Source organism: Anticarsia gemmatalis, chromosome 22 (assembly GCF_050436995.1).
Source record: "Anticarsia gemmatalis isolate Benzon Research Colony breed Stoneville strain chromosome 22, ilAntGemm2 primary, whole genome shotgun sequence".
In the NCBI taxonomy this organism is placed as follows: Eukaryota; Metazoa; Arthropoda; class Insecta; order Lepidoptera; family Erebidae; genus Anticarsia; species Anticarsia gemmatalis.
In genome coordinates, this window is record NC_134766.1 from 589,891 (window position 1) to 605,517 (window position 15,627).

The following is a 15,627-nucleotide window of genomic DNA, read 5'->3' on the forward strand; positions in this document are numbered from 1 at the left end:
TGTTTTTTAAACATGTCATTAATTGTAGTATACAAAAGTACGTTAATATAAACTTATTATATCATTATTATTAGGTATACATTACGTTTGGCACAAGATCCTTACAAATACATAAATACAACATTGATATAATCTAGCTCACTACAATAATACCTGGTACAAATAACATTTGTATAAGTGAAATATCAAATTGACTTTTTAGGGCTTTGCAGCAGATACTGTACAGATAGTAGAAACGATGTATTCTACTTGCTAATGCTTGCATTTTCTCACAGAAACTAGAAATTACAGTCAAGTTTAAGGCTACCGTTGTGAAATTTAGCGTCTAATTGGTAATATGGTTAGGTCGCAAACACCTTAGTATGTGAAGAGACCAGCATCACGATAAAAATTGACCCGCTATCTTAAATTATTTTATGTCACATGCTAGTATTTTCAGAAAAATGAACATTTTAACGTTTTATAAGAAGTTTGGCTCTACCCTTCCGTTATGGAAAGAAGGCATGATATTTTATTTTGGCATAGTCGGCTACCGTGTGGAGCGGTCTGTTACAGCGATAATCTGCGTGCAGTATAACAGGTGGTACAAGGGCTAGGTCTATCGCCTCCACAGTCCGATGTGGTCGCGTATCTCGCGCACGATGCCGTCCTTGTCGGTGTGCGAGATGCCGGCGGCGCCCAGCGCGTAGGGCGGCGTGTCGGCCGTCTGCAGCGCGAACATGCCGCGCGTGCTCGGCGAACAACCGAAACCCATGTAGCTGGGAAATAACAAATATTTGATAGTCTCTTTATCCATAATGTTAGTATATCCGATGTATAAACAGAGAAAAGGAGTGCCCTTTTCTTTTGTTTGTTTACTTATGCGCCTTATACATTACTTAAATTGTAAAGTTATTTTTAGTTACTAAAACGGATCATAGCGCATGGTAAAAAATTAACTCAGGAAGTGAATCAACTACTGATAAAATCCTCTGTTCCAAAACTAAATTACGACATTTATTATTTTCCAATTAATATTTTAACATTCGGGAGGTACCTACAAATATAATTCAAGCTTACTGGTTGATCGGTAACTGAATACTCAGTTTACTATTATTTAGTAGACAACTCACCTAACAGTGTTGTTATCACATTCTCCTTTCTGGAAAGCCTTCCAGCTGGCGCAGCTGACGGCGGGGAAGCCGGTGGTGTTCGAGATGGACTCGGCGTACAGCTCCCACGCGCGGCTGTGGGAGCACGTCTGGAACAGGCAGTTGGGCTGCTCCGACCCGCGGTTAGGGAAGAAGTCTACGTGACCTGCAATGTTACACATAAAATTATGAGTAATCTATACTAATAATATATAGCTGAAGAGTTTGTTTGTTTGAACGCGCTAATCTCAGGAACGAATGGTCCGATTTGAAAAATTATTTCTGTGTTAGATAGTCCATTTATCGAGAAAGGCTATAGGCTATATATCATCACGCTATGACCAATAGGAACAGAGTAGCAATAAAAAATGTTACAAAAACGGGGAAAAGTTTGACTCGTTCTCTCTTATGTGACGCAAGCGAAGATGCGCGGGTCAGCTAGTTGATAAAATATATTGCTGAATTTAATTCTATTTTGTTGTAGTAATAATAAAGTTCAATTGCAAATTAAAACAATGTAAGAGAACCGCTGGTACCAGAAGAACATTTAAGGCCAGTATTTATGAAGCAAATACGTGTACTTATAGTGCAGAAGGTACAGAAAGTAGCCTTTTGCATTGTACCGATTATTAATTATTGAAACTTATGGCAAAAAGAGTACGAAACAACAAAATATCGTCATTAAATGTCTATTCATGTCTAAAAAGCGATAAAGTTACGTTCTGGCACAAATTCTCGTCTCATAATAGAAATAAATACACACAATAATAATATGCAATTATTACATACCAACAAGTTCATTGATGCCATAAACTCCCGCGTCAGTATGAATCACATCGACAAAGTCAGCGTCATTCTTGTTGAGCCTCAGTCCAGCGTCCACGTCGGAGAAGCAGGGTCCGGCGGGGTCCAGGCCGGAGATACGACCCACGCGCTGACCGGTCAGACGATACACTGTCTTGCCCGCGAAGCCTGCGATGTGGGAGCCCAGACTGTGTCCGATTAAGTGCACTGATGACAGATTCAGACCACCTGAAGAAAATAACATGTTGTTTAGATAATATCCTATATTTGACTGCCTCCGTGGCGCAGTGGTTTAGGCCGCCACGCCGATACCACTGTGTCGAGAGGTCGTGGGTTCGATTCCCACACGGAGCAATTGTTTGTGCCATCCACAAATAATTGCTTCGAGTCTGGTTGTGCTTTGTGTTGTTTGTATGTTTGTAAAAGTCCCGACACAGGAGCAATTCTTAGTGCGGGAGTTGTCTCGTCTTTTTCTATCCTTTGTTGAGTACGATCACGAGCACATACGATTACTTGCTAGAGCCTTTAAGTAAAAAAAACTCATTTTTGCCCCACTGTTGAACTTGTGCTTGCTTTCAGAAAAGCAGAAAGCCAGTAAGATGATTTTTTGTCTAACTTTGTAGTGAATTATCAAAAATAGGCGGATCCTGATTGAGTGTGTAGTCTCGCAAGGTTAGCTGGTCACGTAAGTATCAATTTAAATGAAAAAAGACCGAGATATAGCCTTACTAGGCTACTGGCTAAATATCTATTTTTAAAAAAAACCTTTTTGGTGTGACGCTAATAAGGTTTGTCACGATATACCTACTAAGATCAATGATCTGTGTTAAATAGATATTTCGAATATTTTACGACGATTCTTCACCAGTTTTATTCTGGTTTACTCTTCAAGAAGAAAATAACTTAGTTTAATTCATAATATTCTAAATATCCTTAATTTCGTGAACTTGATAAAAATCAATTATTTAAAATTATTGATACAACTAAATAAGTAAACGACTAAGTAAACATCGTTACAACATCATTTAAGTAGATCATGTCTATTACGATCAACTTGAGGAAGCCGTAAGAAGCCGTAAAGGACAATCAACCGGAATTAAAACAAATACCTACTTGTTATTACAATGACGACTACTTGTACACATTGTCATCACGCGATCCGCTCAACGTGCTCTTAATAACAAGATGAACGATATAATTGTGCAGATATCTATAAGATGCTAGAACTTTAAAATGTCTATCATGAAGGACTTACAACCCTCGAACGATTAATATTATAATGAAACAGGTCTTAAACGCTATTGAAATCGTTAACGCGCGAACGAGCGCGCTTTTAAATGGAATTGACAAAATTGTATTGTTTAGTTAAAGCCTTGTATTCTGATACCCTCTTCAGCTGCTCGGGGGAATCAGTGGCTCATTTGACAAGCTTCTCAAGTGAATACAAGGCTAGACTACCATCCAGTAGTATTTAAATGTATGTCGTTATATCAGTCTGTTTGTTCAGAAACAATGTTGGCCTCATCATTCTGTCTTCCTAAGTCCCAAGTTAGGTATAAATAGCTAAAATAGACGTCCTTAATGTCATTCGTAATCATATGGTAGAATAATTTAACGGAAAATTTATAGATGCGTGCAAATACAACATAATAAGATGTAATACACACTTAAGTACCTATAATTGACAAAAGTAAATTGTGACTGGAATACCTGTGGGGAGTACGCGATCACTTATATATTTTGTTTGTGAGTGTAAAATGTTACCTTTAGTAAGTCCAGCGATGACTTCTCCGAGCGCGTCTCCAATGAAACGCACCATGGTGCTGGAGCGCAGGTACAGCCAGCGGATCAGCGAGCTCGCGTCCAGCGCCAGGATGTTGTAAGCACCTGCAACCACACGATACAATCAACACCTTTATAACTTACCCTAGTTCTACATCACCCTTATGTTGCAATAGATTGTTTGAAGATTCGGCGCAGATAACATTGGTCGTGGTTGCAAACTGACAGTCAGATTTCCGATTTGTCATAGTAAAATGCGTTTTATCATAACTTCGCGGCTGTTATACCCGTATGGGTAGTCCCATGTAATATGGGGCGAGTCTATTGCCATATACCGGGCACCTAACCAGCTACTATAAATAAGGAATTGTAATATTCATTAGAAAAGATCAATAGTATTTTGCCCGCCCGTAAATCGAACTCGAGGCCCGCCGGTAGTCGTATACACTGCCATCTAGAGCGCAGACGTAATAACAAAGTTAAATATAAGTTCGCGTTAATTATTGCATATAATTATTAGAAAATGAAAATAAAGATACCAGTACTCGTTTAACCTTCATCTTCGCAGGACATTAATTATGTCCGACCTAATCCAGTTTGACAAGTTTGTAAATGAAGTAGTTTAATAGTCTATGACAACGACCCATCTGTATGAAGATGTAAGCAGAGTTACATCAAAACATATAATTTTTCCTTTGTTTATAATATTGGTCATATGCAGTGGTGTAGTTTTGGTATGGCTAAGTGGTGCAGGTCCCAAGGACCCATGGACTCTTCGATGAACATTTTTTAATTGTTTCTTGTAGTTTACGTGTAAAATGCCCTAGTTTTTTTGTGCACCCCATACTATCTAGCTACTCCACTGATTCTTTATAGATAACAGGAAAGTGAGCCTTTGGATAAGTAAAATGCAAGTAAAGATTCCAAAAAAAAATAACCTTATGAAATGATCTACATTGCGGCGAAATATTCATTAATTATTTCAATTTGAAACAAGACAAATACCTACTTTATCCAACAATGAACAAACACATTCGTAGCTAATTCGTTACATAATGAAGAAAAAACATTTGTAGAGAAAAATGGAAATTCTTTTGTATTCTTACAATACATTTATCCAAGGAAAGGCTTGAAACACTATTTGCTGACTTGATGACTGTTCTGTGTTGAATATTTGATTTGCGTGAGTTTTAATTTCCGCCTTATTTTAAACCATATGGTTAAATATTTGAAAGACTACAACTGAATACATTTATTTAAGTTGTTGTTATGCTGTATACTGCCCCCTGTGGCGTGTTCATGTATCTACTGTGATCACTGGGCGAGGTACAATTACTTGCACTTGGACAGCTCTGTCGACTACAGGCCTAACCCCTTCCCGGTTCGGGAGGATATCTTTGTCCATCAGTGGGCCACAGTAACATGTAAAAAAGTGTCTTACCTTTTTGAAGGAAAGCTTCATTGATGTTCTTGTAGCTGCCCTTCGATGGGTCGTCAGTGAAGCCGTGTAGGTAGATGATTAAGCCGTTGCCGGGCTTGTAGTACTGTGTGGAGGGCAGCGTGGGGAGAGCAGTCAAGTTGATTTGGAACTTCACCAATCTGGAGAATTGAATTAAAACGAGTATAATGATACGTTTTAGAGATAACTGGGTTTGAATACTGTCCCATGGGTTGAGAGATTATTCCGTAACCACTATACAACAGTCTCATTACGACTAACTTAACTGCTCGTTTGGCGCAGTGGTCACTTCGCCGCAATAACGGTAGCGCCGCGTGTGTTGGGTTCGAATCCCACCCGGGATAAATATTTGTGTGATGAGCGCGAGTATCTGTTCTGACTGTTCTGAGCCTGGTTGTCAATTTATAAGTATGTATTTAGAATTATTTCATTATGTTTATCAGTTATTTGGTTGCCATAACACAAGCCCTGCTTAGTTTGGAATCAAATGACCGTGTGGAAGTATAATAAAATAATGCTATGTGTATACTCACGGGGTGATAAACTCCAGCTCCAACTTGGTTAGATCAGGTTCACTGTTGTACTGGCCGTAGTCCACACCAAAGATCTTCTTCACCGTCCCACCTGTATTATGTACATTTACTTAATTACAATTTATGAAATATCCTCATGGAAGGACGCAGTTAGACCAATTAACTGTCAGCCATGGAATTTTACAAACATGGAGTGATTTCAAATTAGTTTTTTTAGTATGAAAGGTTACTTATGTGCGAGTGTTCTTAGACATGTTTGATGAAAAGCGGTTGAGTCGTTAAAAAGTTGTAGCGAGTGAAAATGAAGGGAGGAGAGGTAATTTACTCGGATGGTGTCTCAAATAGCTTCGTATGATAAGAAAGTTGGTGGTGGGAATATCAGAACGGCTTAACCTAACTAGCCAATCTATAAAAAATGTGAATAAGAAATGGGGGTTTTTTAACATTTTTAATTTGTTGAATGACTTACACTGACTGAACCCGATGAACACTGCAGTCTTGTCGAGGGGGTCTTTGATCGCCGCGGCCTCTTTGACGACGGCTTGCTGTATGTCTTTGATGAAGCCGAACTGCGCAGACGCGCCCGACATCCACAGCGCCGTCAAGATTGGGAACCAGTGACTCATTGTGGTAGACTCCTGAACGAAAGATACCATGTTTTCGATTTTATTTATTTGTTCTGTTGTATTAGTAGATACTACTAATTTTATAAATGCGAAAGTTTGTGAGATTGTATGGCTGTTTGTTACTCTTTCACACAAATACTACTAAACTGATAACGATGAAATTTGGTATATAGGTAGCTGAAGACCCGAAAGTTTTTATCCCGGAGTTCCCGAGGGATTGGGATTTACACGGGAATGGGCTCCACGCGGACGAACTCGCGGGCGGCCTCTATAATGGATATAAAGTATAAATACACTTGCTTTTCGTTGTTTAAAATGTTAAGTGTAATAGGCGAACCTTTTGGCATATATCGGGCACGTTGTAGTATCTGGACTGCTATTAGGAAAATTACTTAAAAGTAAAAAAAGCCTACTTGACCGCTTTATAACCTCGTGGTCAGTAGTGGAATGCACTACCGTTCAGTATAAGACAGTACTAGATTTTTGTTATACCCTCTTTGTAAGACTGGTTATGAGACTTTCAAGCTTCTGACTACTAATAACGACTGTCAAAGATCTTTGAAAATGACAGCCGGGACCCACAATGTAACGTGCCTTCCAAAACACGGAGGAACTCGATATGAGTAAGATGGTCACCCATCCACAGAACAACCTCGGCAAGCGTGGCTTAACCTCAGATTTCTATCCGCGCGGCTGTCGTTAACTAAAGTACGAGCTCCTCATGTGATAGAGAATATGCATGTACTCTCACCAAGAGGTGGGCACAAACATTGATATTTCAAATATATCTCTGTAAACACTTTCGGACTTTCTTTTGTGACGGAAGCGAATATCAATCAGCTATCCTTTATATAAAGGATAGCTGATTGATATTCGCTTCCGTCACATAAGATAGAATGGGTCAAAATTTTCCCCGTATTTGTAACATTTTTTATTGCTTCTCTGCTCATTTTGGTCGTAGTGTGATGATATATAGCCTGTAGCCTTCCTCTATAAATGGACTATCTAACACTGAAAGAATTTTTCAAATCGGACCAGTAGTTCCTGAGATTAGCGCGTTCAAACAAACAAACTCTTCAGCTTTATAATATTAGTATAGATTAGTATAGATATCAAATCATGTCAATTACAAATATCTTTCGTATAATAATAATTTTCCTTTGTAATATTTTACATTCGAGACGTTGTCCGAATATAATAAGGACTTCATCTTATTATTCAATTAGGTTTTTATTCATGCGGTGCGTAAAAAAACATATCATGTACGTATCATGTCATGATTAAAAATAGAAAATGTTTTATTTTAATGGTGGCAACATTATGTATTATTATAGGTCTTTGAACAGGTACACATTATCACGCTTTTTTAGCATAGGGGTAGGCAGAGATCAAAGAATGTCACTTGGTAAGATCCTTACAAACATTCATTGCCTGATTCACATCCATACATCTTGTCGTAAAGGACCGCCGCCGCGCCGGTTACCTACCTACGTTTCGCACCTAACAGATAAGTACTTAGTGCCAAACAAAATTAAGTTTTTCCATATTTTCTTTTATTTTTTCAATTTTTGTGGTTTATGTGGGGCAATGTGACGTGTTAAAGTATATGAGAGAGGGGAGAACTTTCTCAGCAATGGGACAAAATGCTATCAAATATATTTTAGGTTTGTACTTAAATAAAGTGACATTTCTGAAAAACAAGTGAGCGAAAAAATAGTTAAAAAAAGTAGTTTTAATAAAACTTACGGGAACATCATTGAGCTGATAATACCTCTCATTTTGTTGCGCCATTAATTATTTTTAACCGAGAAACCAGGTAAACTGAACAAATATCACTTATTAACTGAAATAAGAGTGCAAGAATACGCGTGATAACAATTAAATGTAATGAATGAAATAATTTTTGTTTAATCTTAATACCGCTTGATGCGTTCGCGCCAATAATAATTGACAAGTAATTAGTTGTACAAAACATATGAACAAATACGGCTGTTTATTAGTCGTTGCATGTTTATTGTATAATAGAATACGGGAATTAAAGCGAACACGCATTTCAACTTAATGCCTGACGTTTCGACGCTGGTTAGAAAACTCAAGGTGTTAGGAACAGTAAGCGCCAAAAGTAGCTGATCATACTCAATCTTTTGAAACCCTATATACTGAAGTGTTCACATTATTCCATGGAAAAATCAGGTAGAATGCGTTAGAATTAAACATTTCAATCAATGACAATTTTTTTTTCATGGAATAATGTGCACACTTCAGTATATAGGGTTTCAAAAGATTGAGTATGATCAGTTACTTTTGGAGCTGACTGTACCTCTTTTACTGAGGTATATCACAACCACGGGAGAATGAATTATTTTTTAGTATATATTTGGTATGAGACGTGGTTTCTTTGATAATTAAATTAATGTTACGTTTAGAGTGTCCTTAAAATGGCATGAATGGCAGAAATATAGTTCTAAGAAACTATAACTTAGAGGCGTTTTTTTATAATGTAACTGAATAAATAATGAGTTAATATTAAAATAGAATACTACTTTGCATGTCAAGTTTATTAATCAAGGTCATAGACAAAAATAGAATTAAATAAGTATGTTTTTGTTATTATAAACAACTGCGGAACATGCTCATTGAAATATTAGAATTTTCCGATTTCTGTAAGAAAAGTATTTAATAAAATTACCTTAATATCGAAATAAACTGTAGTAGGGGTAGTGTTAGAGCATATTAAGGTGTAAGACTTATCAAAACCAGCGTATTTTTTATTATGTTGATACGCCATTAGCTCCCCGTCATAGAATCTATAGATATGTAGTTTTTATATATAAATATTTGACAGACAGTCTTTCTATCCTTTCAAATGATATCATAAGCAGCGGTAGCAATAATAAAATTCCTTAAAAGACAGAAAGTGCAGTGAAATACAGCAAAAGTCGCAAGATTGTGTAAAAAACGCATTTAAACTTGATTTTTGTTTTAAAACAGATTGAATTAATACGGAAGAAAAGGTTATCGCTACAGACAGATAACGTAGCTGTCATTATTATATAATATTAATTATTTATTATGATCTTATAGGTTTATTTATAACTAAACGATAAGAACCAACTTCACTCATCGTTCTTTTACAATTTACTTTAAAATTGTATGCAAATGAAGGGTACCTAATAATTATGTTTAATTACTCAAAGCGGATTTTATCGCGTTTATTTTTAGTTTAAGAGGTTTATATACTTCGAATAATTGCGTATTTAGTGTAGTTGTTAGTTAAAACTATAGATAATTATGGTAAATTAAATGTAGGGCGAAGAACAAACATGATTATCAAGATCTAAACCCATTTTCTATACTCTATTAATGCTAAAGTGCTAATAGCAAACCAATTAAGTAATATAATTTAACTATGCTATTAACTGATTATTTTATCAATTAAATTAAGTTAGGTAAGTTAAATTTTACTTTACAACAGCCTAAACAAAATTGGAACATGAAAGATATTTTTAAACATAGAGCTTGCTTAAAAAATTAAACTGGTCTATTCACTTTTTTTTAACTTAGACAATTCTTTATTTTTTTAATTTATTAAACGTTTTGAACGTGAACTAATTAAGGTTCATTTAATTGTTGAAGTTTTGAACGTGAACTAATTAAGGTTCATTTAATTGTTGAAGTTTTGAACGTGAACTAATTAAGGTTCATTTAATTGTTGAAGTGTTGAACGTGAACTAATTACAGCTAGGTACTCACTAGTAGTTGCAGGTGTATAGTCAGTGAAGAGCTGTGTCCGCGATGGCTGACAACCGATCACTGGCGGAAGCCCTCGCCGGCCACTATTAATACGATCCAACGATCGCTAAACAATCATATTATCGCAAATTTTATTAAACAGATTGTGTCAATATTAAAATTGACTGAATTTTCGGAGTAATATATTTCTGCATACATAATATAATTACTCATTGTTACTAAGGACGTAGCATTAATTTCTTTTATTACCGCATTTATAAATAATTAAGTCATTCATTCGTTTGAACGAATCCAATATAACTAAGTTGATAGTTAACTGTTGACTATGTTCAAGTAAGCTTACGGTTTACCACCTGTTCGGGAGGTAGAGACATCAAGAGGACCTGGGAAGCGAAACCCTATACTTTTTTTCATTAAAATCATTGATGATGTAAGCAGGAGCTGAAAATATTTACCTACTAAGCGATATTTCTTTCGTTCATTAACAACAAATGTCTAACAGGCATAGCAGCATGCTATCGTGGCATATGGTTATGTGACAATTTTTACATGATAAAATTAATTTCTAATAATGCAGTCATTTTCAGCCGTCGTTGATTCTGCCCTAAGCTTACGCTATATCCCTGAACAAGTCGTCGGAAGAAATTAAACGGATATTATAAGTTAACTTAATTATATTACGCAGTTAAGTTGCAGTTATTCATGCGTTAAAACAAACGACGCATTTTATGAGCTTCGTTATTTTGTAAAGTATTAAAATAAAAATGATTATTATGCACTTTTATCTCTTAGTTTTTTTTATCAAAATACGCGTAACTATATTTATCTGTTACGCAAATTGCAAACAGCAACTCTGCGCTCTGACCGATAGTGCGTGTGATTATAATCACTAGGTTTTGGGTTCGATTTTCGGTTCGCATCAAACGATAATAGGTCTCTCTAGAATGTTATCAATAGTAAGTAGTCTGGAGTTTAGTAAATAGCGCAGCATAAAGCAATAGGCTCACAACTTATATATGATGCAAGGGTACAATGTCTATAACTATGCTATAGCATGCCGCATTGTCCTTGGGGATGTCGAGTTCTTCCGGACTCTGAGTGTCCACATGTATGTAGATCCTGAACGATCCTTTCTCTTGCTGATGCCGACAATGGGCGTCTTGCCTCAGAGTACAGGCAAACATTTGTACTTAATTTTAGTTAAACGTGGACTAACACGCAAGCCACTTTTTATTTTGTAAATTTTCTTCCAGGGGTCGACGTCACGAGAATTTCAGTTATAAGTGGCCTGAGTGGCCTCACATAGTCTAGTTTTAATCTTGAAAATTATTATGTACCAGTCAACGTCACAAGGAGACATTATTAGTCATTCCACATAATAATATTATACATGGCGGAAATTAAGACCTCCTACAAGGATCCGTGGTTTGTTTACAATTTTACATTCTCGTTGTAATTAGATACCACCGCAAAAAACCCTTGCTTTAAACGATAACTATTTATAGTGAAGGAATTATCAGAATCTGTCATCGGAATGTCAAGTATAATCATAGTATTTAAATCATTTATGAGGCTCTCATAGCTAGTCGCGCTCACCGGTCCGTAGCTAAATGATCCGTGGTTAAAGTAAGCCGTAGTTTTCTTTCTTTTCTTTCTCTTTAAAAAAGACTACTCCCGCGCTAAGTATTGCTCTTGTGTCGCGGGGACTTTTACAAACTTACAAACAACGGACTCAAAGCACGTCCAGACCGAAACAATTATTTGTGGATCGCACAAATAAATTGTTCCGTGTGGGAATCGAACCCACGACCTCCCGATGCAGTGGTATCGGTGTGGCGACCTTAGCCACTGCGCCACGGAAGTAGTCAAATAGATACATATTAAATACTTAATTTGAAATGTGTCTCTTTTAACATTTTTCCTGCGTTAACTTAGCATGGTGAATAACGGAAAATTCGAAACATATGCCACAAGTTTCCAAAAAACCCATGAAAAAGCTCTGCTGCAATATAAACGACAATTTATGTTCCAAAAATAGTTGTTGTGTTTTTGTTTTTTTTAAAGAAAACTCCCACACAAAGAATTGCTCTTGTGTCGCGGGGACTTTTACAAACATACAAACAACGGACACAAAGTACAACCAGACCTGGAACGATTAGGTATTTGTGGATCGCAAATTTTCTGTTTATTATTTTATTCGAATATTTGCTAAAAACGTCACACGATAGGTACCTATAGATAGATGGTTTTTCAAGAAAATTCAGAAGTATTTCACAATATTTCATGAATGTGAATGCATAATATTATGTTATTTTCACCGTCATGTTGATACAGATGCCCGTTTTGTCTTGTAATTGAACAAATAAGAAGATGTAATTGTTTAAATAAATAATTTTGGCAAGGTACAATGGGCAAAACACATCAAGACATGATTGTATAACATCGTAAACTTTTTCTTTGATATTTATTTCATTACATTGACTATTAAGATTATCGTTTTATTTTGTTTTTCATATTATATTGACTGTCTGATGCAATTGGCTTCACTTGCATCAGGTTTATCCCTTTGAAGGTTTTGTTTGACCACGGGTTTTCAATTATTTTCATGCTAAGTTCTTTAAAAATCCTTTCAGTGACGTAGTCGCGAAAGCCTTTTAAACGGGCATACAGACAAGTTTTCTCATTTAAATTGAATTGTGGGCTACTTTTGTTAATAATTCAATCGAAGTTTTAAAAAATCATGAAAAAAAATTATACCAAATTGGCATCGAAACCGGTGACCTCTAGATCAGCAGACAACCGCCTGGAGGCAGTAGAGATAAAAGACACTATATATGTATATAGATATCGACATATATAGATTTCCTAGTGAATTGAAGCAGTTGATTTAGCACCAACTGCTTCAATTCACTAGGAAATCTTCGTACAACAGTGGAACAAAAAATAAATAAAATAGATCCTCAATCCTATATTACCCGTTCCTCCGTTGTCCCATTATTACTACTATCCTCTAATTCTCTTACAAAATAACATATTATCTTCTTAAAAAGACGATAACACGTCGCAGCTGCGCCAATAATTAATATTTGCCTATTAATATAATGTATTTGTTTGAACAAGTACCAATTTTTTATTGTTCGCTACAGATCAACAAGTGACGACTTATCACAATGAGACGTCCATAGCCAGATGCGCTCACCAGTCGGTAAACTATCTGCGAGTTAAGCATATCTTCCTGCGGTCATTCCATAGACCGCATAGTAGTATTTCAACTGGTGGCTTCCGTGGTCGGGAGGGCACGTTAAAAGTCTGTACCAGTTATTATAAAATAAGATAACGACGCTTCTGGAGCCTGCGGCATTCCCGCGGGTATATGTGTAGTAGCTATTAAAGACCTTCGGGTGGCTTGAACAACTTTGACACTAGGTTGACCATTAAAAATAACCAATTTATTTAATAATTAATTGAACCGACCTTAGTAGGGATGGCACAAACGTCTTTTAATAAGTAACATTACAAGTGTCCTGGGTTCGATTCCCACAATAAAGAGACGAATCAACACGACAAAAAAAATTTTTGGGTCACGTTTGGTTTGTTCCCGCGGCACGTGACTGAAGTTATCTTCTATTATTATTTGTATATAGGTTTTGTCTCATTCTTGCATGTTACATGCGTCAGTAATAATTAACATAACGCCACAATAACTACAGAGTATTAAAATACTACAAGTGTATTATAAGATCGTGATACAAATGCTTTATATCCATTTAAGTTAATTGTTTTCACTTAAGAAAAACAACGTTATAGGTACGAGATCTTCACTACATAGTATAAAGCAAAGTCGCTTACCGCGTCTGTCCCCATGTCTGTATGTATGTATGACTAGCTGACCCGCGCAACTTCGCTTGCGTCACATAAGAGAGAATGGGTCAATATTTTCCCCGTTTCCGAAACATTTCTTACTGGTACTCTGCTCCTATTGGTAGTAGCGTGATGATATATGGCCTATAACCTTCCTCGATAAATGGGCTATCTAACACTGAAAGAATTTTTCAAATCGGATCAGTAGTTCCTGAGATTAGCGCGTTCAAACAAACAAACAAACAAACAAACTCTTCAGCTTTATAATATTAGTATAGATTAGATCTTTAAAACGACGCAACAGATTTTGATGCGGTTTTTTTAATAGATAGGGTGATTTAAGAAGAAGGATTATGTGTAAAAATTTTAAGTTTTTTTTAATTTAATTGTTTTAACCGGATGAAGCTGGATCGGGCCGATAGGTAACAATAAAATATCAGAACTGATAACTATCTTGTCTCGTTGGGACTCAAAAATATGCAAATGACATAAATATCGTTCAACCAGACCCGAAACAACTACTTATTATGGATTGCAAAAATGTTATAATTTGGTTCCGTCTGTGAATCGAACTCACACTTTCGTAGCGCCCACCTTAACCACTGTGCTTAAGAGTTCACGAATTAATAATATGTAACATAAACTATGAATGAAAATCAATTAAATGAAATGGTCTAAGCAAATGATGTACTTAAATAGAATATGGTAGTAGATCTTTGAAGTAGTACTTTTCAAAAAGTCTCAGGTTTGATTGACTTCCGCACCCACGTCGAATGCCAAACTGATTTTCATCTTTCGTTCATTTCATTGTTTAAGAGACGCATAGTAAATGTTTCACAAACCCGTATGCAAGTGCATCCGTATTAAATAACTACCTGTTTATAAATCATCTTGTTTGTGTACAATTATCTGCATAAATCAAATACTTGTCTATTATTAGAGAGGCTGTGTTTACACCATGCTGTAATGTAAGAACAAAGAACAGATTGATTACTTCTGATGTCTGCTAGTGCGTTTTATATCACCGCTGGCCTAAAATCTCTTTTATATTACCGGCGTATTGCTACAAAGCCCAAAACTGTTTATCGGTTTTTTCATTTCGCCATCGTTTTCGAGGTTAGCCATTGCACCGTTTGCGGTTTCCAAATAGTATCTGGGAGTTCTTCAGATAACCAACAGATATAATATCTATACTAACATTATAATCTTAAATCTATACTAATATTATAAAACTGAAGAGTTTGTTTGTTTGAACGCGCTAATCTCGGGAACTACTAGTCCGATTTGAAAAATTATTTCAGTGATAGATAGCCCATTTATTGAGGAACGCTATAGGCTATATATCATCAAGCCACGACCAATAGGAGCAGAGTACCAGTGAAAAATGTTACAAAAACGGGGAAAATTATGATTCTCTCATGTAACGCAAGCGAAGTTGCGCGGGTCAGCTAGTGTTCAATAAATAAATATTACTGTCCCAATGCCGAGCAAGATACTCCTCCCAGAATGAGTGAAGGGTTGCACCGAAATCTTCCGCGCTGACCATGCGGCTCGAGGATATGGTTTATATCCTTTCCAGGACACTTTTAAGAATTGACCAATTTACTGTTTCTTAAACGTTTTAAGTTACTTGTTCGGTGTAAATGAAACTAAGTTTTTTCATAACAGAATATTATGTA

At 36.2% G+C, this 15,627-nt stretch overlaps 1 protein-coding gene across 1 annotated transcript; it reads right to left on the bottom strand.

Annotated features, from left to right (window-relative positions):
• Nucleotides 1-482: 482 nt before the first annotated feature.
• LOC142982494 (pancreatic triacylglycerol lipase-like) lies at nucleotides 483-10,164 on the bottom strand. Its single transcript, XM_076128972.1, has 8 exons — nucleotides 10,088-10,164; nucleotides 6,178-6,346; nucleotides 5,709-5,799; nucleotides 5,158-5,315; nucleotides 3,699-3,821; nucleotides 1,920-2,162; nucleotides 1,113-1,296; nucleotides 483-758 (listed from the first exon to the last, which is right to left on the bottom strand). The coding sequence occupies exons 2-8, from the start codon at nucleotides 6,332-6,334 to the stop codon at nucleotides 599-601; spliced, it is 1,116 nt and encodes a 371-aa protein (XP_075985087.1). The 5' UTR covers nucleotides 6,335-6,346; nucleotides 10,088-10,164; the 3' UTR covers nucleotides 483-598.
• Nucleotides 10,165-15,627: the final 5,463 nt, after the last annotated feature.

What these genes read in the sequence shown, in the direction of transcription:
- LOC142982494 (XM_076128972.1), bottom strand. Translation starts at nt 6,334, where the DNA reads ATGAGTCACTGGTTCCCAATCTTGACGGCGCTGTGGATGTCGGGCGCG. An exon ending in TGAAGCTTTCCTTCAAAAAG is followed by an intron (nt 3,822 to 5,157) that starts GTAAGACACTTT and finishes GTGTGGTTGCAG; the next exon opens with GTGCTTACAACATCCTGGCG. An exon ending in TGGCATCAATGAACTTGTTG is followed by an intron (nt 1,297 to 1,919) that starts GTATGTAATAAT and finishes GTAACATTGCAG; the next exon opens with GTCACGTAGACTTCTTCCCT.